This window comes from Oncorhynchus nerka, linkage group LG27 (assembly GCF_034236695.1).
Source record: "Oncorhynchus nerka isolate Pitt River linkage group LG27, Oner_Uvic_2.0, whole genome shotgun sequence".
Classification (NCBI taxonomy): domain Eukaryota; kingdom Metazoa; phylum Chordata; class Actinopteri; order Salmoniformes; family Salmonidae; genus Oncorhynchus; species Oncorhynchus nerka.
The window spans coordinates 38,797,974-38,822,856 of NC_088422.1; the positions used below are offsets into that span (position 1 = coordinate 38,797,974).

Consider the following 24,883-nt stretch of genomic DNA (forward strand, 5'->3'; position numbering starts at 1 on the left):
TCTCTCACAACCCCTACTCACAGACACACATTGGTTATTGGATATATTTTCTTTCTTTCTTTCTCACTCACTTAACGCCACACTTTTCCAAGCACTCCACACCTTCCATCACAACACATCCACTCATACCCACATACTGTGCCTTCTATGTCTTCTGTTTGCTGTGTTTTTATCCCCACCATTTATCAAATACTGTAAATGGAAAATTGAATACTAATTATTTTACAACATTCCCTATCTTGAATGGTATAGTGCAGTTGTAGTTTATTTATTTAACTATTTTATTTCATTGCTTTTCTATCTGTTTAAAAAAAAATATTAATACAATCCCTACCATGGCTAGTATTGGATGTTCCATTATTCGACTCCTCCTTTATGAGAACTTTGTCATTTTTAGAATAGCCATTGAGTAGTTTTTGTGTCTCACAACATTTGGCTGTCAATATACAGTTTATTGACTACGAGAGCTACACGCTTCCCTTTCAATCTATTCTCCTTAAAGATTGGGTACAGAACTTTGCTCCGTTCTGCAATCTCCCTCGGGAACTGAACCTTCATGGCTATTTTCGAGTCTTTTACCCAGGCTTTTAACCATTACGTTATCCTTAAAGAAAGCTAATTTGGCAATGATTGGGCACTCATATGTCTGACCTCTTTGTCCAAAATGGAGTACACATTTGTGCAGCATGGAGTGGGATTTGAAGCATTGTATGAAAGAATTCCTTCACTACCTTTTCGGGACCTTCTCCTTCTCTTTCTTGGATACCCGTAAGTACTGGATTTTCTCTTGTAGATCTAGTCTGTACGTCAAGGAAGGCTTTTCTCAGAAAGATGATCTCCTGTTTAAGTTCATTAACGTCCGTTTCTATCTTATTGACTGGCCCCTTTTCGCTTGTTTGTATGTTTCTCCATTGTCGCAGATTTTTCGTCACTCATTTCGAGGCTCGCCTTCAACTCCATTATATCCTTACATGACTAATTCAAGTATGCGCAGTTTGTCATTGATCAACTTTAACAGATCGCTGTCCACCCTCACCAGTCCCGGTTGTGAAGAGCATAAATAGTTTGTATCCGTCGAGGAGTCACTTTTCTTTTGGAGTTTTGATCATCCACATTTACTCTCCGTCGTGTTTGAGTGTTGCTTGTTTCGTCATATTTGTCTAAAAATGTCTCTAGCCTCGTGATTTGTTTTGTGTTATCCAGGTTGAAGGTTATTACCCACGAGTATATGAAGTGCTAATATTTAGTCTAACTTACTGATATTGAATATTACATGTTTATCTTGAGGCGATCTGCAACACTGCGTTCAGTCCACCAATCTTACCTTCCTTTTCAAAATGGGATTTGTTTTCAAATTCTTTGTGGGTCTGTGTAATCTGAGGGAAATATTTGTCTTTAATATGGTCGTACATTTGGTAGGAGGTTATGAAGTGCAGCTCAGTTTCCACCTCATTTTGTGGGCAGTGTGCACATAGCCTGTCTTCTCTTGAGAGCCAGGTCTGTACATAGTCAAAGCTTTCCTTAATTTTGGGTCAGTCACAGTGGCCAGGTATTCTGACACTGTGTACTCTCTGTTTTGGGCCAAATAGCATTCTAGTTAAACTCAGTTTTTTTGTTAATTCTTTTCAATAGTAATTATCTTTTTGTTTTCTCATGATTTGGTTGGGTCTAATTGTGTTGCTGTCCTGGGGCTCTGTGGGGTCTGTTTATGTTTGTGAACAGAGCCCCAGGACCAGCTTGCTTAGGGGACTCTTCTCCAGGTTCATCTCTCTGTAGGTGATGACATTGTTATGGAAGGTTTGGAAATTGCTTCCTTTTAGGTGGTTGTAGAATTTAACGTATCATTTATAGATGTTGATCATTGGCAGCCTAATTCTGCGCAGTATGCATTATTTGGTGTTTACGTTGTACACAGAAGATATTTTTGCATAATTCTGCATGCAGAGTCTCAATGTGGTGTCCTATTTTGTGAATTTTGGTGAGTGGACCCCAGACCTCACAACCATAAAGGGCAATGGGTTCTATAACTGATTAGAGTATTTCTTGCCAGATCCTAGTTGGTATCTCTCAGATCATTCACAGCTTTGTGGATGTTACCTGTGGTGCTGATGTTTAGGCAGAGGTATGTATAGTTTTTCGTGTGCTCAGGTGTCTAGATGGAATTTGTATTTGTGATCCTGGCAACGAGACCTTTTTTGGAGCACCAGATCATCAGTAGGCATTTGACTTCAGATCCTAGTGAAGCCGGGTGCTGCAGACTGTTCTAGTGCCCTCGCCAATTCGTAGATATATGTTGAAGAGGGTGGGGCTCAAACTGCTTCCCTGTCTCACTCCACGGCCCTGTGTGTGTGTGTGTGTGTGTGTGTGTGTGTGTGTGTGTGTGTGTGTGTGTGTGTGTGTGTGTGCGTGCGTGCGTGCGTGCGTGCGTGCGTGCGTGCGTGCGTGCGTGCGTGTGTGACCTTTATCGACCATACAACCTGTGCTGGCCACGTGTGCATTTCAGGTGTGTGTGTGTAACATTAATGCTTTTACATAGCGATTGGAATTCTTTTCTCATAATTCTTGCATGGAAGAAAACAGCTACATTGGTAGAGATGATATGATACTGGTTTGCCACAAGTGGAAGAAAGATCTGCATATTTTCTTCTCTTTCACTGCGTTAGAGGCTTTGCGGGAATAACCAAGGGATGGGAGGGGAGGAGATGTACTATATTTATCTGCTCCTGTTTCCAAGTTCTGCTCCCAAACTTTGCAATTATGGCAAATATAAACCATGTGTAGATGTTCTGGCTGACGTTCCCTGTGTTCGGTAGGGTTCACAGATGATTGCGGCCTTTGATGTATTGTAATGTTGGCTCTCTGCCTCCTTAAATACGAGTGTTAAAGGTTCACAGTGGTGATTTGGTGTTTAAGGGTCAGAGGCACTATACCGTGTGTTTGTTCAATTCTATATTTACCCCTTTGTCTCTTGACCTCTTCTTTCTCCCCTTGTAAAATCTATATGTTGTGTTTCAGAAGCCTCTGTGAGATTTGCACAGGTATTTATTTATATGCTGCAGATCGATGTGCAGTAAACCTGATTGACGATTTCAGATTTATGCACGGCAACATGTTTTATTGGATTGTCGTTACCATTCGAACAGCAATGGTCTTCTGATTAGGTCCTACGTCTTTCATGTGACCGTTGCTGGGCCATGCGTTGACTCGCCCCTCCATACACATGCATCCCTAAGCCTAATATAAAATTGCAGCTGTCAGAACATGATTCCACAGGGGATTTGTGCAGCTGTCCAGGAGACCACAAACATCATCATCACACACACACACACACACACACACACAGAGACACGCACTCTTCTACACATTCATATGCACAAACTCCTACACAACAAATGCACTGGCATTTTGTGCAGGCGTGAGATAACGTTCCAGGACTTTTCCAAGGGCAGGAAGAGTTCTCAGACATCAGAGGGAGCAGTATTAGCCCAGGTTGATTCATTACATGTGTTACATCTGCCTCCGATTTAAACAGGCCCAGAGCTCTGGCTGTCTCTGGGCTGCGTCCCAAATGGCACGCTATTCCCTATATAGTGCACTAGGTTACTTTTGACAAGGGCTCTTATCAAAAGTAGTGCGCCATATAGGGAATAGTGTACTATTTGGGATGCAACCCTCTGGCTCTGTCTCACAACCCCAGCCCCTTCTCTCTCTCTCTCTCTCTCTCTCTCTCTCTCTCTCTCTCACTATCTCTTTCTCTCTCTCTCTCACTATCTCTTTCTCTCTCTCTCTCTCTCTCCCTTTCCCATCTGGTTGTCTGCTCTCTCGCACAGCCTCCTGAGTAAGACCCAGATTAACTCTAGTTGATGCTTTATAAGCCTGCGGATAAACCTCTATACTACATTTGGACACACCTACATTTTACACACTGTCACTTTCAAATGCCTGAGCTGGGCGTGTTGTAATCACTGGAGGAGCGTTGCTCACCATGGTGTCCTCGGTCACGGCTGTCTGTAGTCATACAGGCTAGGTAAAGAGGTGCTACTGTACATTAGCCTAGCTGCCCGAGCTAACGTTCCAGTTTGTGCTTTAGACAGCTCCTCTGAGTGAGGTATGGCATGACAGCTGAAAATAGAAGCTGGATAAAGCATGGCTCTGGCAACCTGGTTATAATGCCACACTGGTTTTCAACATTTCTGTCCTTTGCTCATACACATCTGCTTTTCTCTTTTTATCCTCCCAGGATTATAATGACGCCCTCGAGTCAGAAAGCAAAGTGTCTGTGGTGCGTGTTTTGAATCAAAAAGCTCATACAATAAAGTCCCTTTTTTCACAGACCCTCTACAGTAGTTTGACTGCGCTGACTATTATTTTGGATGTAATTAAAGGGATTGATATTTCTCAGGTTACGTGTTCGAGGGAGAGTGTCACTCTGATCCGGTGTCACTTCTTAGCGTGCAGTGTGAATGTTACCACTTCCCCAAAAAGTCACTATATTGGGAATAGGGTGCCGTTTGGGACGCAGGCCGTATCCCTGTAAGTGTTATGTCTGAAGGAGCTGATATCCTCTGTTGCTGTTAACACATGGATATGATATGACATGGCTAAAGAGAGTCCCCGTCGAATGATACGTTGGTGCGTTTGTCGGTCCAAAGCGGGACACTAGATTTACACAAGAGCCATTGCGATTTTACGATAGCTTGTAACGGTGTGTGTTTGTTCAGTCAGTTCGTGTTAAGGTGTATAAGGCAAGGCCAAGGGCCAATGAAACCTCTGTCTTTAGTCGTGGGCTACATTCTGTTGTTTCGACATCTCGCAGAACCTGTGTTATGCTTATCTCTCATCTCCACTGATTTATGAGGTTATAGAGAGTCATAATTGATTTAACCCTGTTGTTATGGAATTACTCTGGTATTTATGAACTGGATATATGGCATACGAGGCCTAGTTAAGGTTATTACATTGCGTAATACAATGAACAAACTGAATTGATTCATTTAACTAGAAGTCTTTGTGAACACGTCATCTGTTACAGTAACGACCTACATTTCCATTAGGACAACGATATATCTCTCTATCTTTCTTTATTTTGCAAGATGATTGTTTTATTTATTTATCATGATAGCAACCATCATTTTAGAATATAATTATAGCATCCATTATATCATATAATGCACTATTTTGTTTTGAATCTGGAACGCCAACACGGCCATCAGATCTCAATACAAGTTATTATTTATTTGTGTCAACAACATTAAATATGAAGAAATATGGTACTTAGCCCATGCAGATCAGCTGGCATGCATAATGGATTGAATCTCAATAGATCTATACCACCAACCCACAGTAATGAGTGTGTCTCATGCATTTGCCATCTTTTCGAGTAATTCAATTCGCTACTGCATCATGTGTGGCACGCGTGTATTTCAAATGTTATATTAGCCTGCTCCTATCATTTCCTCTGTGGAGATATTTAGTCACATAGAAAAGCAACTACAACAATGAATCTTTCTTTCTAAACCATATCTCAACTAGTGAAGGTTGAATGTGATGCCGCAGAACCCAGAGGTCACTTGTTTATCCCTGCTTTTTTTCTCTCTCTTTAAATGTCTTTTTTTTTATGTCTAGGGAACTTTGACTTGTAAATAGTGAAGCTGAGCTCCAGACAGAAACAACAACACAACACTGAAGGGAAGTGAATGATATTTAAATGTATTTCATTAGCGTACGGAACCATTTGCAAAACACGCTCCTTCTTTCAACACTAATAGTTTATGCAGGAATCAAAGCCTGTGCATCTTGGGAGGGAGAGAGAGAGAGGGAGAGAGAGAGGGAGAGAGAGAGGGAGAGAGAGAGGGAGAGAGAGAGGGAGAGAGAGGGGGAGAGAGAGAGGGAGAGAGAGAGGGAGATCTGCATAATTTGGATGCGTTGTTGACTCGGGTAATGAAGAGAACACAAATCCTGAGGATTGCACTTGCTCTCGTTTCTAATAACATTACTAACATTTCAACATCATTGGCCTAATTGCTGTTGTTAGCAGCACTGAGAAATGCTTGCCTGCGATAAGAAGGTGTGTGTGTGTGTGTGTGTGTGTGTGTGTGTGTGTGTGTGAGCGTGTGAGCATGTGTACATGTGTGCCTGCGTGCTTGGCTGTGTGTCTGTGCGTCCTTAGGGGCTGTGTGCTTATCAGTGCAGGGCAGACGGTGTTGTAATGAACCTGGTTGACAGGTGAGGGGGGGCATGGTGAAGGTGGGGGGGGGGGGTCGCTGGGGAGTTGGGGGTAGGGTGAGAGGTGTTAGGGAAGGGCTCAAAGCCCCAGGGATAGGTTCTGAGGGAGGAGTCCATGTTCAGGAGCAGGTGTGCCTTCTTCCCTCCGCTCCCTCTGGGCCCCCTCCCCCTCTCAGCTCCCCTTTCTCCCCCAGGAGACATATGGTGAGTGTGATTGGAGAGGGCTGCAGGGCAGGGATGAGATGAGGGGGCCAAGGGGAGCCCAGCTCCACTCTACCCTGTTCATCTGTTAGAGACAGGGCCTGTGGGACTCTGATCGCTCCTGAGGGGGACCACTGAATTAGGGCAAGAAGCGTTTGTGGTTTTTAAGGTTGACTCATTTGTTACGGTGCGGTGGAGGATGAGGAGGAGGAGGAGGGAGGCCTCCTACTTAGCTACAGTATCTGTGTGTGGTTTATCATCCTCACACGAACACATGCCGGGTGGTGGGTTATTCTTCGTCTGTTTGTGTGCTGCAGCTCGTTTGGTGGGCCTGTGTTGTTTTATTCTGACGAGTGACTGTTTTCTCTTGTCCTGGTGTCACTGCCAAGAATAGAAACGCGATCTTGTTGCAATTTCACAAGCTCGCATTTGTTCCCCTGGCAAATATGATGTAGTCCTTCCTGACTGACTTCACTGTACCCGGAGAGAGTTATTGGGGCATTTGAGCATCTCATATAACACGTGTTCCCTTTTTATGTGGTCATTTATTACAAGGGGGATGAATAATACAGGATTAAGACACGTAATGGATATGCTGGGACTCATCAAAATAAATGCAAAAATCCATTTGCTCTATCCCTGTAGTAAACCCACTACTTTGTCCTTGGGCTAATTTCTAGCCGGGGACTTTGGGTGTTGTGGCTGTTACCATTACAGAAGGGGAGGGAGGGAGGGAGGTGGGTGTAATGGTGAAGGAGGAGGGAGGGGTGTGAGAGGAGGAGGAGGCAGACGAGACGTGTCGGGTGCTGCTGAGCTGAGGATGAACAAAGCCAGGAACTCCAGCACCGCTCGCTCTCCTTCCTTCCCCTGCCTCCGAGCAGCTGCCACTTCTGAGCCTGAAGAAAATGAAGGCAGATGAATCAATTTGGCCTGTGGCCCTAAAGTGCACTTGTCTGCGCCCCAGCCTGCGCTGGGGATAATGAGCCAATAGATTGAGCCAGTGCTCTGCGGCACTGAGGTGCCTCTCTCTGCTGCTGCCTGCCTGCTTGATGCTCAGCACTGCTGGGCTGGGCCCCGCCACCACCTCCTCCCCATCCCCCAGAAGCAGTGGCTCTGTCCCTCGCTGCGTCTCGTTGGGTTAATGGGGGTGAGGATCCTTTGCACAGGACACTTTTCAGAACAAATTAGAGGAAGGATCTGTATCCTGGCAGAGGGCCTCCTCCTCCCCGGCATCGCACCTGGCCCACCCTGCTGCCCCGCCACAGCCCCACAATATAGCCAGCAGAGAGGAGAAGAGATGCCAGGTGGAGGCTCAGGTCTGGATGAGGGTAATAAGGACTGACACTGGGATGAGGCCGTGGCACAACCTCCCAGACTACAGCTGACAGGTGAAGAGATGCCGGGGAGAGGAGAATGACGAGGGAGAGGGGCTGAAAGCTTTTTAATTCGAGCAGGAAGGTGGAGACCCTTCTGATGCAAAGGCCCTGAAATGGCTGCCCTACAAGATGGGGGGGGTCAAAAGAGCATCACAACAAAGCATCAACCAGCAGCCACCAGCTCCCTGCCTGTCTGCCTGTGGGCTGGCTGGCTGCAGATTGATCGACATGGGGAGAGGCAGGTTAGCATAGCCTAGCGTGAATGGACTGCTGTTTGTAACAATGTCACGACTAGGCGGTTTGTTCTTAGGGGTTTTTCCTGTCTTTATAAACCCCTGCAGCTCAGTTCAGTGTAAATGAGCAGGCCCAAGTCGGCAGTCAGCAGCTAATCAACTTGGGAGAAATTAAGATGCTAGAGGGCCCTTTGAAGCTAATTAAAGAGCACAGAGCAGAGCCTCCAGAGAGAGTCTGTTCCTCAGAGCAGACACGTTCAATACCCAGACTAATGGGCCTAATTTCCAGTGCATTATTCATGTTCAACACACACGTTACTTGTGTACTTTTTTTTATTTCTTCAGAGTGCCTTTAATGCGGAGTGGAGAAACACTCGCTGCCGCCTCTTGTTCTCAACCTGTTTAACCTTGCCCCGTGCTGCACCTGGCATTGTAAACTAAATTAATCCACAGGACAGAATATAGGGCTCTAAAACAGGGCCGTCCCCCTAGTGTTACCCAGAGTGCATTTCAAAGCTATGTTGACTTTGATCTTTGTCACCTGATCGGCCAATCAGATCTCAGAGGAGACATTAGCTCCACCCACTAGTCCTCTATATTGTGGCCTTGCCCTTCAGTGCTAGTGAGAGAAAACAATTGTGTGCGTCATGCATTACATGGGGAATAGGCTGCCACTTGAGTACAAAAAAAGAAATAAAGAGATACAGATAGATCTCAAGACCAATTAAAGCTTCTCCCTGAACCTGAACTGACCACATACTTAATCACAGGCCGACAGGGCTGCCAGTCTCTATCAGAGGCCTGGATCAATTCCTCCTGTCCTGCTGAACAATAGGTTAGAGAGCCTCCTTACAGCCAGCCCGGCAGGCAGCATCGTTAAGCTGGGTCGCTAATTAGACCCTCTGCTCTGATCAATAATCAGTGTGATTGCTGAGTGAGGATCCACCACTACGGACCTGCTGGAGGGGGTGTAAACACTTTGGCTTGGATATTTGTCAGCGCTGATGCTTGGTAAACAAAGTAATCAGAGTGCCTGACTGTCTCCCTGGCTCTCAGTGCACTGCACTTGACTTGACAAGATGACGTGAACCCAACCTCACCTCTGTCTGGAAGGGGATTCTTTGAGCCAAAAAAAGTAGTAATCATAAAGCCTGTCATCCATTTTCAGATTCAAGGAGTGATTAGCTTGACAGCCAGGGAGAGAGATTCAGAGAGAGAGAGAGATGGAGAAAGGTAGAGAGGGAGTGAGACGGTGGGAGTTGTAGGATGGCAGACACCTGATTACGACCACCTGCAGGGTCTCTCTCTCCTTCCTGTCTGTGTTTCTGCACCCTGATTGCAGTATGTTGCCTGAGGCATTGTGCCATTTCTGCCAGGCTGTCACTACTGACCTCAACATACGCTAGCGCCTTTCGTCCAATCAGCAGGCCTCATCTGGCTTGGCCTGGCCGGGGTCTCGGCAGGGTAATTAAAAGGGAATTGTGTCTATTTGGCTTGTCGCTGCTGGTTGCTGGTCACCGGGCAAATGGACAGACAGACACAAACAGCCAGGGCAGCCTCTCTTTCTCTCAGTCTCTATCTCGGCCAGCCAGGTGGCAGCGACTCTGCCATGCCGCCTCAGTACAGGACCTGTCAGATTAGCTGATGACCCTTTTAATTTTACTCTGCCGGGGGCCATAATTGATATTTCTCGGGAAAGGTTAATTGTAGCAGTGATCTGCTTAAATTACAGTGGAAATCTGGAGACCGAGGCGAGCCACGGCGTGCTACGCCACCAGGGACTAGAGCAGGCAGAGTGGCAAGCTGCTAGTCAAGTGGATTACACCCCACAGGCAGCCATCCGCCATCAGCCATCCCAATTGTTTTCAGAGAGGTGCTTGTAGAGGACTGATAGGATGAGGTGGGGAGGACTACCTCCTACCTCCTCGTCTGACTGTGGCAGTGTGGCTGCCTCCCATCTGTCCTAGGAATATGGGTTTGCTGCCAAGCCAACGCTCCTCTCATGGCTTGTCTGTCTAGCTCCCACCAAACAACATGTGCTCTCATGTTGGCAGACCCAAACAAGCAACTTCATCATTCGACCGTTATGTGCGGATTGTAAACAATAAACAAAATATTTATGATTTTGGTAACCACTTTTCTGCAGACTGTTGTTGGATACAGGTGTTACATCATTGCGGAGGTCATGACATTCAGGCGGACATTTTGGTTACTGCCAGTGCTGCTTTGCATACATTAAATGGATTCCCTTTGTGTGAATAGAGGGGCGCAACTTTGGTTTTAGAAGTGGGACACACACATATACATATATATCTATATATCTATCTATATATAAACTACCGTTCAAAAGTTTGGGGTCATTTAGACATGTCCTTGTTTTTGAAAGAAAAACAATTTTTTTGTCAATTAAAATAACATAAAATTGATCAGAAATACAGTGTAGACATTGTTAATGTTGTACATGACTATTGTAGCTGGAAACGGCAGATTTTTTATGGAATATCTACATAGGCGTACAGAGGCCCATTATCAGCAACCATCCTTCACAGAACAGCACAAACTGGCTCGAACCAGAATAGAAAGAGGAGTGGGAGGCCCGGTGCACAACTGAGTAAGAGGACAAGTTCATTAGATAGTCTAGTTTGAGAAACAGATGCCTCACAAGTCCTCAACTGGCAGCTTCATTAAATAGTACCCGCAAAACACCAGCCTCACCGTCAGAGAGGCGACTCCGGGATGCTGACCTTCTAGGCAGAGTTCCTCTGTCCAGTGTCTGTGTTCTTTTGCCCATCTGAATCTTTTCTTTTTATTGGCCAATCTGAGATATGGCTTTTTCTTTGCAACTCTGCCTAGAAGGCCAGAGTCCCGGAGTCGCCTCTACACTGTTGACGTTGAGACGGGTGTTTGCGGGTACTATTTAATGAAGCTGCCAGTTGAAGAATTCCACCTGACATCCTACCTGGGCGCATACCTGGTTGACAGGGGAGTCGGCACTGAAAATCCACGACGAGGCCTGTGTCCAGGATGTCCCTTGCAGGGACCCAGCACCTCTCCTCCGAGCCATAACCCATCCCAGTCAACCAGGTACTGGAACCCCCTGCCCCAAGGTCGAACCTTCAGGAGATGCTTCACTGTGTTAGCCGGTTGGTCGTCGATGAGACGGGGGGCTGTGAGACATGGGTTTGACCCTGGACACATGAAAGGTGGGATGTATACGAAAGGTACGGGGCAACAGAAGACAAACAGCAGAGGTGCTAATGATCTTGGAGATGGGGAACGGGCCAATAAACCGGTGTGAGCGTTTGCAGGATTCCACCTGGAGGGGCAGATCTCGTTTGGATAGCCGGGGTCCAATGGTGATCCGCTTTTCGTCGATACCTGGAGGTGATCTTGAGGAGGGCCGACCAGGCTCTCCTCCAGGTATGACGACAGCGGCGGACAAACATCTGGGCAGAAGGTATACTGACCTGCTCTTCCTGCTCAGGAAGAGCACAACAGCTGCTGGCTCCAGGTGGTGAGGTTGGTCGGAGACCTGCCAGTGCAGGGTGGTCTAGAGGTCCTGGTTTGCTCGCTCCGACTGGCCGTTAGACTTGGGTGGAACCCGGAGGATAGCCTGGCCGACGACCCAATGAGGGTGCAGAATGCCTTCCAGAACCAGGACAAGAACTGAGAGCTACGGTCGGAGACCATGTCCACGGGCAGTCCATGGATCCGGAAGACATGCTGCACCATGAGCTGAGCATCTCATTGGCAGAGGGTAACTTGGGGAGAGGAATGAAGTAGGCGGCCTTGGAAAAGCAATCCACCATGGTAAGGATGGCGGTGTTGCCATCAGACAGGGGAGACCTGTGACAAAGTCCAGGGAGATGTGAGACCAGGGGCGATGAGGGACGGGCAGAGGTTGGAGGAAGCCAGCCGGAACTTGTCGAGGGGTCTTGTTCTGTGCACAGACCTTGCAGGCAGCGACAAAGCGGTGACATCCGTTACCATTGTAGGCCACCAAAAGTGTTGTCGCACGAAGGCCAAGGTCCGCCAGGAGCCTGGGTGGCAGGCAAGCCTGGAAGAATGGGCCTACTCCAGGACCCACGGAGCGGACAGCGTCAGGCACGAACATCCGGTTACCTAGGCCCCCCCCCAGAGTTTGGCTGGGACCACTGTGCCTTCCGGATCTGTTTCCCAATACCCCGACTGAGTGCCATTGCCAGGCATGAAGTGGGAAAGATGGTCTCTGGCTCCGGGGTGGTAGCCGTGGGGTTATAGTGGCGAGACAGGGCATCCGGCCTGACTTTCTTGGAACCCGGCCGGTAGGAGAGGGCAAATTGAACCGGGTAAACAGCAGGGCCCTTCTCGCCTGCCTGGAGTTGAGGCGCTTGGTGGTGTGGAGATACTCCAGGTTTTTTATGGTTGGTCCACACAATGAACGGATGTTCGGCCTCTTTGAACCAGTGCCTCCATTACTACAATGCCATCTTAACCGCGAGAAGCTCCAGATTCCCCACATCGTAATTCCTCTCCGTGGCAGTGAGGTGGGGGAGAAGAAGGCACAGGGATGCAACTTAAGGTCCAGGGTAGAACATTGGGACAGAACAGCCCGAACTCCGACATCCGAAGAGTTGGCCTCCACCACAAACTGATGGGAAGGGTCCAGGTGAACTAGGATTGGAGCGGTGGTGAACCGGTGTTTAAGCTCCCGGAATGCCCAGTCCGCGGCCATGGACCACATGAACGGAACCTTAGTAGAGGTGAGGGCATACAGGGGGATACCAGGGTGCTATAACCCCAGATAAAGCAACGATAAAAGTTGGCGAACCCCAGGAAGCATTGCAGCTGCACCCTGGATGTAGGCTTAGGCCAATCCACCACTGCTTTCACCTTCTCTGGATCCATCTTGACGCTCCCAGCAGAGATGATGTTGCCCAGAAAGCGAATTGTGGAGCGATGGAACTCGTACCTTTCTGCCTTAACGAACAACTGGTTCTGTCATCAATGTAGACGAAGATGAACCAGTTCAGCATGTCACAGATAACATAATTAACAAAGCCTGGAACACGGCAGGGGCGTTGGTGAGGCCAAAGGGCATGACCAGATATTTGTAGTGGCTACTGGCCGTGTTGAAAGCGGTCTTCCACTCGTCCCCCTCTCGTATCCGCACCAGGTGGTATGCGTTACGTAGAACCAGCTTGGAGAACACAGTGGCCCCCTTGAGCGGCTCAGAGGACGAGGAAATGAGTGGGAGTGGATAGCTGTTATTTACAGTGATGTCATTGAGTCAATGCACGGGCGCAGGGTCTTGTTCTTCTTATCCACGAAGAAGAACCCTGTGTAGTCCTCCATAGCCTTAGTTTCAGGTCCCAACAGTGAGTACAGACACCCCAGGGGCGGCGTGGAGCTAGGGAGAAGGTCAATCCCGCAGTCATAGGGGCGGTGCGGCAGAAGGGAAGTGGCCGGGACTTGCTGAACACCTCCCAGAGATCCTGGTACTCTGCAGGAATGGCGGAGAGGTAACGGAACCACCTCCGAGGGCCCAGAAAGATGTCCCGGGCAGGTTGCGCCGACTTCAGACAGTGGGCGTGGCAGAACGATCTCCTGGCCATGATGGCACCCGTAGACCAGATGATGAGTGGGTGGGTCGCTGGAGCCAGGAGAATCCCAAAACCACAGGGATCTGGGGGGACATGATGAGCAGGAACTGAATGGTCTCACTGTGATTCCCTGACACACGTAGGTTGATGGGAGTGGTCTTATGGTTGACCCGACCTATAGAACGCCCGTCCAACGGTCTAACATCCGCGGGAATGGAGAGGGGCTGAGTGGGGATGTTCAGCTCGGAAGCCAGTGTGGCCTCCAAAAGGCTCTCATCGGTCCCAGAGTCAATGAGGACCCGGAGAGATTTCTCCACAGCAGAATGATATGAAAAGGGGTGCGAGGGTCCCCATATTGCCCACCTCACTCCTACCGGTGAGCCTGGTATTTTACAGGGCACGAGGACACAAAATGACCAAAAGTCCCACAATACAGACCGCTCCTTGTGCTGATCCGGTGATGCCGTTCCGCTGGCGACAGCCCAGCCCTGCCTAGTTGCATGGGCTCGTGACTCTCGAAAAGGTTTGGGAAATCTCGGGTGGTCTCGGGCCAAGGGCCCGTCGGGGACTTCTGGGATGACTCGGAGGCGAGGTGGAATCCCTGGATGAACGAGTGAAATAGAATTTCCTCTCCATCCGTCGTTCCCACAGTCGCCCATCAATGCGGATGGTCAAAGCGATAAGGGAGTCAAAATCTGTGGGTAACTCCTGAGCCGCAAGCTCGTCCTTAACCTCCTCCGAGACGCTGTGCAGTAACATGTCGAACAGTGCTTCCGGGTCCATGCGCTCACAGCTGCCATCGTGCGGAAATCAACCGCAGTGCGGGCATCCTGCCGGAGCTGGATTAGCTTCCGGCAGCTTCTCTCCCGTAGAACAGGGCATCAAAATCCTTCCTCACCTCTCCCACGAACTCCTCCAGGCTCGCGCATATGGCCGGCTGCTGTTCCCATACGGTGGTAGCCCAGGTGAGAGCCCTTCCAGACATTAGCGTGATGAGGTAGGCTATTTTGGAGCGATCCAAGGGGAAGGAGGAGGGCTGAAACTCGGAAATGAGGGCACACTGTGCTAGAAACGCCCGACAGGTGCTTGGCTCTCCATTACAGCGTTTTGGAGGAGGTAACCAGGGCTCCCGGGAAGGTGGAGTGGCCGGTGGGGTGGTGCTGCTAACTGCTGAGTTGCTGAGGGGCGGTGGGGTTACCACCGTGGCAGGCTGCCCCCCAGATGAGCCGTGGAATTGCTCCAGCGGCTTGTCCAACACCCGGTCATGGTGCTCAGCCAACGTTTGGACCCACTCCATCAGCCCACAAAGCAATTCCTCGTGCCTACCAATGGATGTTTCTTGGGAGAAGATGACATTGTGCAGCTGGTCCGGGTTTGCTGGGTCAGTCATGGCCAGTTCGTACTATCGAGTGTGAAGGTAAGACCCAGATGCAGACCACGTCGAATAAACAATAGTTTAATATTCCAACAGGGGCAGGCAATAGATAGGTCAAGGTAGGCAGGGGTCAGTAAACCAGAGGTGGGGCAACGGTACTGGGCGGCAGGCAGGCTCAGGGTAAGGCAGAGGTCGGTAATCCAGAGGGGGGCAAAGGTACAAGTTGGCAGGCAGTTTCAGGGGCAGGCAGAGTGGTCAGGCAGGTGGGCCCGGAGTCTGGCAACAGACAAACAGAGAATACAGGAATAAATACACAGGGGATAATGGACGACATCCGGAGGGGGGTGGAGACAATCACAAAGACAGGTGAAACAGATGTGTGAATAGTTGTGATGGAGTTTGGATCGTGTTGTATCGAGGAGTTGCTGTGTAGCTGGTCTTCTTTGGCTGGAGTCGTACTTACGATTTTTTTTATAACATTTTTTATTTTACCTTTATTTAACTAGGCAAGTCAGTTAAGAACAAATTCTTATTTACAATTACGACCTACCTAGGCCAAACCCGGACGATGCTGGGCCAATTGTGCGCCACCCTATGGGACTCCCTATCACGGCCGGATGTGATACATCTTGGATTCAAACCAGGGACTGTAGTGACACCTCTTGCACTGAGATGTAGTGCCTTAGACAGCTGTGCCACTCGGGAGCCCGAAGAGATACTTTGTCTCTGATCTAGAAAACTTATTTGTAACACTTTATGATTACCCTCTTCTTAATGCATTGCGAGCACATGTATAATGCGTTATGATCGTTGCATAATGCATTATAATGTACAACATATTTTTTCTATCATTTTATACTGTATAATAATGTATGCTTCTTCCTCTGTTTCTCTCCTCCAGATCAAGGCCCTGCAGGTACGCCCAGTGAAGCTGGATGAGGTTGGGGCCATGCAAGAGTTCAACAGACCCAACAGGAGCATCTCTAAAGAGCACCTCAGTGAGGTGAGAGAGACCCTCTAGTCCTACCCCCCAGACCATCAGGCCCCAATACCTCCCAACCACCACACCTCCAGAATCCCAGACCATATCTACCTACCTTGTTGCAACATGGTTAACTAGGGCCATTACTCTCCCAGACCCTTCAGAGCTCCTAGCACGAGACCAGGCCAGCGGCAGACTGTCCAGGGCTGAAGGGCCCTGAGGAGGATGAGAGAGAGGGGGCAGAGAGGCAGCAGTGAGAGGGCAGCTGGTGCAGTAGCTCATACTGGCCCAGACTCACACCTCATAAATCCCCATGCATTAGAAAACTTGCCTGGTCAACAGCGACAAGCAGGAAACGATTATCTAAGACACACAGACACACAGCCATCACACTACGTGTTCTTCTCAAATTGCACCCTATTCCCTATATAGTGCACTACTTTTGACCAGGGACCATGGGGCCTATTGGGAATAGGGTATAATTTGGCATGCTGCCTAGATGCCCCTGCATTATTAAAAGCCTGCTATAGTTATGTAGATGTGACCTAACACCGTTCAGCCAGGTGGTAGCTGACCCTCGCCGAGTTAAAAGGTTAAAGGTCTTTCCAATTACTGCCGAGCCTGCGTCCATATGCTAGCACATTTAAAAGGTGAGTGGCTTGCGTAGTAAATGGAGGCAGCTAGGAGGTCGGTTGGTGCTAGGGATGAAATAATGCAATTTAGATACAGAGGAAGTAATGAGAATTTATGCAAAATCCCCAAGCGGCTCATTTTAAATGAATGTAGAATATGCTTCCTAACTAATGCCTGTCAACCGGGCCTCCCAAACCTCACTAAATTCAATCAGACAGTTAATTTAGCTGCACAGAACGGGGGGAGCATGGAGGGAGAGGGGGGGTTTGCTGCTTCTACAGCTGAAGAAGTGATTGAGTAAAAATGATGGAGAGAAAAGATTTTAATGAACTTATTAAATGCGTTGTTCAAGCTATTCAGAATTCCAAAAGAAAATCTAGAGACGTGGAGAGAGGGAGAGAAAAATAAACACTCCCCACCAACATTTTATTTTCCCTTCCCTTCGACCTCCTTTTCTAAGCCTCCTCTCTCTCTTTCTCTCTGCCTCTCTTGTCTCCCCCCTGCCATTCCTCATGAATTTGTGTAAAAGGCTGTTTTTAAATAAAAAGTCAGGAGAAAGAGCCGGGTTTGACAGATAAAAGGATGCTGGCGGATGACAGTTTTGACAGGGAAATGCGGCAGTGAAAAGGGTGTTGGGGGTACGGGAGGGTAAGGGGGAGAACTGTTTAAAATGGCATGCTGTAATCGCTGACGGTGTTAGATATGGCATCTCTCTAATCTCCTGCCAAATAGATGGTGCAAAGACACTGATCGCTGTAGCCATGCCATTCATCCCTATCCATCTCTCTGAAATATAGCTAGGCTCTCTGAGAGAGAGAGAGGGTGATGGCCACTACTGGAGAGGAAGGACTTCCTATTTCTAATAACACTCTTTTCCTTTTTCAACTCTGCCACTGCATTGCACATTTTCATTAAATACATAACGCACATGTAATATCCACATCAAAGTGGTCCCAGGCTGTAAGCGCTCTTAACTAAATATGTACTGTACTGTACCCACGATTCATGAGTCAAATGGATTTTGTGTTGTTGGACTGCCAAAAGGAAACAGAGACAAACGAGAAGCTTGCTGCCTCCTCTCCGTACTGAGAACAGTCATGCATCAATTTAGGAAGCAGCAATAGAGACGTGCGTGGAGATGTTGTTTATTCATCTCCACGGTAGCTAGGGTCTTGTATCTGTTTACGTTGACTAGGTAATTCTACCCTTGGCTCAGCTGGGCCTAGGCAGAAAGCTGCCGTACAGGCAGGGATTAGGGAAATGTAGAGGGAGATTTTCTCTGCATCTGTGTTAGTGTGGGGAGGGAGTTGGAGGGGGGAGAAGTGGGAAGAGAACACTACTGCTGGGGTCTCACCCATCCACACAACCACCCACACTCTTAGAAAAAAGGTGCTATCTAGAACCTTAAAGGGTTCTTCGGCTGTCCCAATAAGAGAACCCTTTTAAAGAACCCTTTCCGGTTGCAGGTAGAACCCTTTTGGTTCCAGTTAGAACCTTTTTGGGTTCCATGTAAAATCCTTTCTACATGGAACCCTAAATGGTTCTATCTGGAACCAAAAATGGTTCTACCTGGAACCAAAAAGGGTTCTCCTATGGGGACAGCTGAAGAACCCTTTTGGAACCCTTTTTTCTAAGAGTGCAGTTCTTCTGGAGAGCTGTGAGTCCTGCTGCTGGTTGCATGCTGGTTGCTGGCCCCGTCTTTTTTTAATACACTTCACGCTCCGCCAAGCCATGATTGGCCCCTTTAAGTTCTCGCACCTCAAAAACCAATAGTCTGTCCCGTAGGAAAACCAACCGCCCTGCATGTCACCGTGGCTTTGAGGGTCCGGGGGAGGGGGCGTGGAAATGGGGAGAGGATTAGGGGGCGGATTTAGCAACATTTCTGTTCTCCGGGGCTGTTTAGTTAACCCTAAAACACCGCCAGTGTGCTCCACACCCCCACACCCCTATGCCTCTCCCCTATCCCCCCCTTCCTCGCTGCTGCGTCTCTGGGGCAGGTTCTTAAATCCTTTTGAAGTCTTAAGCGCTGCAGAAATCCATTGAGAGCCATGTATAATGGCTTTTAAGAGAGAGTGTTTAGCTATATCCCGACCCCATGGCTTATGAACCGCTACCTGCTTTAATGGATTTTTTCCCCTCTTCCCTTCACCCGGACTAAATCCAATGGATTGTCCCTCATTATCATTTAAATAAGACTCTCTTTCTACTCCAAACGCTCCAACTTGAATAAAACCTGCATAGTAAGGCTAATTCCAAATGGCTTTGGCCTACCACTACTGCACTGAGTCACACACACATACACACACACACATACACACACTCATGCACACACACACACACACGCACGCACGCACACACACACCACATATGTTGTTCACTTTATCCCCTTTGTGTCCACATACAAGGCCGGCTCTGCCCTTCTGCCCTCCACCTCTAGCCCTCCCTCTCTCTCTCTCTGGCAGTGGAGACAGACGGGGTGAATAGAGAGGGAATAGTCTTTTGATTCCCGCAGAGCTGACTTTCCGGTTCGCCATAGGACACCTCCCTAATCGTCACAGTGGGGTTGAGTCTGTGAATCAGAGGGAGCAGAGGCACTGATGACGGCTAAAGCACAGAAGCAGGTGTGGGAAGGAGGGATGGAGGGAGAGAGAGATGGATGGAGGGATTGGAGGTACTATGGGAAAAATTGGTCTAGCAGAAAAGTCCCCTCCTGAGACTGGAGGAGAAATTGCCAATCGAAACTGAGAAGTAAAAGGGGGGGAAGTGGAAGGTGTGGAAGGAGAGGGAGATTGGTATTCTGAGTGAGAGAGAAGAGAGAGACCGAGAGACAGAAAGAGAGAGACAGGGAAAGATAAAGAGAGGGAGAGAGACAGAGACAGGGAAAGAGATAGAGAGCATCTTTCTTCAGTCTGTCTGGCCCCTCACTCTGAGTTGAACCAGGATGACTCTGTCAGGGGCCTCGTCTATCAACAGAAGCAAGCACTGTCAGCATACACATGACAGTTTTATTATGCAATGTCAGTGTATTTGACATTATAAGTGCACAAGTTACATTCATTATTGGATTTGCCCACACATGCATTCAAAACTCAACTTTGACCCTAAACTACACCCCAATACATATACAAATCAATGAAAGATGGGTTTTTAAGAGTAATGCAATGAAATGGTATACAGTTTAGGCAACACCAATGACTTGATCACTCCAAAAACACATATTTCAAAGTGTTTTAACGGCATGGGTGGGGGGTGTTGTCAATCTTAAGCATTGATATTCAGTCGTAATCATTCCTACCATTGTATTTTCCTTTGAAGTACTACAGGAAATCCCGGACTACAAAAACAAAAACAGCCACGTCACGGATACCATCCCAGACAAACTAAACACCTACTTTGCCCGCTTTGAGGATAATACAGTTCTGCCGTCGTGGCTCGCTAACAAAGACTGAGGTCCACCCCTGTCTTTCTCAGTGGCTGACGTGAGTAAATATTTAAACATGTTAACCCTCGCAAAGCTGCCGGCCCAGACAGCATCCCTAGCCGCGTCCTCAGAGCATACGCAGACCAGCTGGCTGGTGTGTTTACGGACATATTTAATAGCTCCCTATCCCAGTCTGTTGTCCCCATATGCTTTGACATGGCTACCATTGTTCCTTTACCCAAGAAGGCAAAGATAACTGAACTATATGACTACTGCCCCATAGCACTCACTTCCGTCATCATGAAGTGCTTTGAGAGACTAGTCAAGGATCATATCACCTCCACCTTACCGGCCACCCTAGACCCACTTCAGTTTGCATATACCGCCCCAACAGGTCCACAGATGACGCAATCGCCCATCGCACTGCACACTGCCCTATCCCATCTGGACAAAAAGAGTACCTATGTAAGAATGATGTTCATTGACTACAGCTCAGCATTCAACACCATAGTGCCCTCCAAGCTCATCATCAAGCTGGAGACCCTGGGTCTCAACCCCTCCCTCTGCAACTGGGTCCAGGACTTTCTGACTGGACTTTCTTGTGAAGGTTTGTAAACTTCATCTCCACTTCGCTGACCCTCAACACTGAGGCCGCATCAGGGTGTTTGCTCAGGCCTCTCCTGTACTCCCTGTTCACCCACGACTGTATGGCAATGCACGCCTCCAACTCAATCATCAAGTTTGCAGACGACACAACAGTAGTGGGCTTGATCGCCAACAATGACGAGACAGCCTACAGGGAGGAGGTGAGGGCACTCGGAGTGTGGTGTCAGGAAAGCAACCTCTCACTCAACGTCAAAAAAACAAAGGAGATGTCGTGTACTTCAGAAAACAGCAGAGAAAGCACCTCCCAATCCACATCGAAGGGACAGCAATGGAGAAGATGGAAAGTTTTAAGTTCCTGGGCGTACACATCGCAGACAAACTGAAATGGTCCACCCACACAGACAGTGTGGTGAAGAAGGTGCAACAGCGCCTCTTCAACCTCAGGAGGCTGAAGAAATGTGGCTTGTCACCCAAAACCCTTTACAGATGCACAATCGAGAGCAACATGTCAGGCTGTATCACAGCCTGGTACGGCAAATGTTCCGCCCTCAACCGCAAGGCTCTCCAAAGGGTGGTGTGGTCCACCCAACACATCACCGGGGAAAACTACCTGCCCTCCATGACACCTACAGCACCTGATGTCACAGGAAGGCCAAAAAGATCAAGGACAACAACCGCCCGAGCCACTGCCTGTTCATCCCGCTATTATCCAGAAGGCGAGGTCAGTACAGGTGCATCAAAGCTGGGACCGAGAGATTGAGAAACAGCTTCTATCTCAAGGCCATCAGACTGCTAAAAGGCCATCACTAACTCAGAGGCTGCTGCCTATATGGAGACCTAATCACTGGACACTTTAATAAATGGATCACTAGTCACTTTAAACAACGCCACTTTAAATAATGACACTTTAATCATGTCTACATATCTTACATTACTCATATCACATGTAAATACTGTATTTTATACCATCTACTGCACCTTGCCTATGCCGCTCGGCCATCGCTCATCCATATACTTATATGTACATATTGTCATTCACCCCTTTAGATTTGGGTGTATAAGGTAGTTGTTGGGGAATTGTTAGATTTGTGTGTATTAGGTAGTTGTTGGGGAATTGTTAGATTACTTGTTAGATTTGTGTGTATTAGGTAGTTGTTGGGGAATTGTTAGATTTGTGTGTATTAGGTAGTTGTTGGGGAATTGTTAGATTACTTGTTAGATTTGTGTGTATTAGGTAGTTGTTGGGGAATTGTTAGATTTGTGTGTATTAGGTAGTTGTTGGGGAATTGTTAGATTACTTGTTAGATTTGTGTATTAGGTAGTTGTTGGGGAATTGTTAGATTACTTGTTAGATTTGTGTGTATTAGGTAGTTGTTGGGGAATTGTTAGATTTGTGTGTATTAGGTAGTTGTTGGGGAATTGTTAGATTACTTGTTAGATTTGTGTATTAGGTAGTTGTTGGGGAATTGTTAGATTACTTGTTAGATTTGTGTATTAGGTAGTTGTTGGGAATTGTTAGATTATTTGTTAGATATTACTGCACTGTTGGAACTACAAGCACAAGCATTTCGCTACGCTCGCATTAACATCTGCTAACCATGTGGATGTGACCAATAAAATTAGATTTGATTTGATACCCTTGACTCCAGTGGCGTCATTTCTTTTGCACTGCAGTAAGCCGTTGTTTTGATCAAAACACCCTTTTCGTCTCCCTCTCCCTAGTCAAGGCCATCCAAAATGAATGGCAGTGACGTTTTTGCTAGCTAGTGCAGGTCGGGCGCAGGCGGGGAGGGAGAAGGTTAACGTGAATATTGATATTAAAGCGTAGCGGCTTCATCATGTCTGTGTCAGCGGCTGGCTCACGGTCCCTAAAGGTCAACCCTGTTCTCCTCTCTCTCTCTACAGAGCTCCACTCACTCGCTGTCAGGCCGGGGCTACTCGGTAAGTGACATTTTCATGCTTCATGGCTTTACGGCAGAATTACAATCTCAAACGGCTCTCTTTATTGCCCCGCCGCTCGACACTTTAATTATGTTAAATAGAGTAATGGAGAAATCATGATATTAGGGACATTACTCCTGGATGACTGACTGATTAAATTGTAGGAAGGAAAGGAAGAGATGCATCCCGAATGGCACCCTATTTCCTATGTAGTGCGCTATTTTTGACCAGGATCCTCTGGTCAAACGTAGTGCACTATTTATGGAATAGGATACCATTTGAGACGCAGCCAAGGTGTCCTGCTCTACCTTGGGTAAATGTGGCTGTTTTATTGACATCCATCACATCAGGCCGTGCAGGAAGGCAGCCATTCAGTAGTTCTGCAGTTTAAGTGTTGGAGGAGATGTCTTCCTGCCAACTACAAGCCATTTGATTCAGTTGTCAGACAATATGCTTAAAAGCCTTTAAAAAAGTGAGTGACTGCATTGTTACATACCCCCTCCCCACACAATACATTTAATATCATATGCGCCCTTATTCTTTCAGAATACCCATAGCATAGCTGTTCCAATGTAGCCCTATCTTATGAATAGGGGAAATATAACTACTTTCACATTCAACTCTATACTTTCATTACCTTTGAATTGAAAATGTATTATGCGTTCTTGTGTAAAGTGATAAATCTTGTCAGCCCAGTCCTTTTATACGGCACACTGTCTCACTTTGTGTCACTAGGAGACTATTTTTACCACTTGAAAGCATATTTTGCAGACTACACAAGTCAACAGGATGTTTTTTTTTAAAACCTTATGAACCTGTTCACTTATCATTATTTCCAGGAAGCTGATGAGTATTGTTTCAATTATGAGGTTCAGAGTTGATAGAGGCAGCATGAGTCTTGTTGTTGTCCTTGCTGTCCTCTACATGAAGGGACAATTTATGGAGAGACATTTTTAGCTCCCATTACACCACTAGACCTGCCTGCGAGTGACATATGGCAATTCCTATCGTAGCTTCGGTGTGCTCAAACAAATAAACAACATCTATAAATGGGTTTGTCACTGCTCAATCAGGGGAAGAGTATCTGCTGAGGTAGCGCTTAAAGAGCCGAACAAAGCTTAAGTTAAAAGACAGTGATCTGTGTGGGGTTTTATGGTGCTTCTGCGTGGAAATGGATCATGTCCCTTTCCTATTCCCTCACGGCTGCATACTCTCGCAGAGATGAAAACAAACAAGACCTCCCGGAAGCTGCTGCAGCCCTTTGGCTCGAGCTGTCAGTTTAAGTCTGGTGGAGGCAAGGAAGGATGGAGGAGGCCCCCTCGTCATCTGTTCTTTATGGAGAGGGGGAGAGAGAGAATATTATTAAGAGTAGGAGTAGGATCGAGAAAGGTTGAGAGAGGAGTAGGAAGTAAAGGGGAGGAAAGTAAGAAAAATAACTGAGAAAGTGCACAGGAAGTCTGACATTGTCAAGCGCCTGCCCTGCCTCCCTATCTGATGGTGTGTGCTGCGCTGCAGTGTGGTGGAGCCCTTTGGGCTGCTTGTGGGCAGACTGACAGAGGGTTTGGCACAGGCTTCTGGGGCCATGCAGGAGCCCTTATCAGCAGGTGCTCCGGGCTCTGTGGTAGGGCCTGTCTGAGAGAGAGACAGGGAGGGAGAGATGAAGGCAGCCGTTGTGGGAGGAAGGAGGGAGGTGGTGGAGGGTTGGAGGGCAGGCAGGCAGGCACACAGAGAGGAGGCACAGATAGCTGGGTTATCTGATGGTCAGCCCTGGGCTCTTATCACCATCTCCTGGCCTCGGGGGGGGTTGTTATCTGTCACAAGGCACTAAGAGGTAAAATCCCAATCTCTCTTGACTGTTTGTTTCCCGCTTCTATAGGAGATAACACCTCCACTATTTCCCTACCATATGTCTTTGCCGCTGCCTGCCAGGCTGCTATATCTAATGCTGCCTGCCAGGCTGCTATATCTGAGAGGCACATTTGAGACGTAAAAGAAGACATGGTTCAGATTTAGACTCAGATTTAGAAATGGGAGCTTTTGGAGGACTGAGGCTGTAGCAAATTGTAATGGTTGTTAAAGAATATAATGTTGGAACAGACTTTTTATATGTACATGTTGGCATGTATTATTGGGTAACACTCAAACACTCCTTGCAGCCAAGATTATAATAAATTGTTCCAAGTACATTTTTGCGGTACTAATTCCAAAAAGAGTCAACGTAAAAATATATCCACAGGGGAAAGCACACGCAGGATATCAAAGTTATATCCTTAGTATTTTCATTTATTTAGAGCCAACACATAAACAC

General features: G+C 47.6%; 1 protein-coding gene across 1 annotated transcript in view; it reads left to right on the forward strand.

The window, feature by feature from the left end:
- The window catches only part of LOC115111749 (autism susceptibility gene 2 protein-like), a 421,129-nt gene that overhangs the window by 143,540 nt on the left and 252,706 nt on the right, over positions 1-24,883 (forward strand). The window contains 2 exon segments of the mRNA XM_029638122.2: positions 15,894-15,995; positions 22,540-22,575. Of these exon segments, the coding sequence (XP_029493982.2) occupies positions 15,894-15,995; positions 22,540-22,575 (138 nt within the window).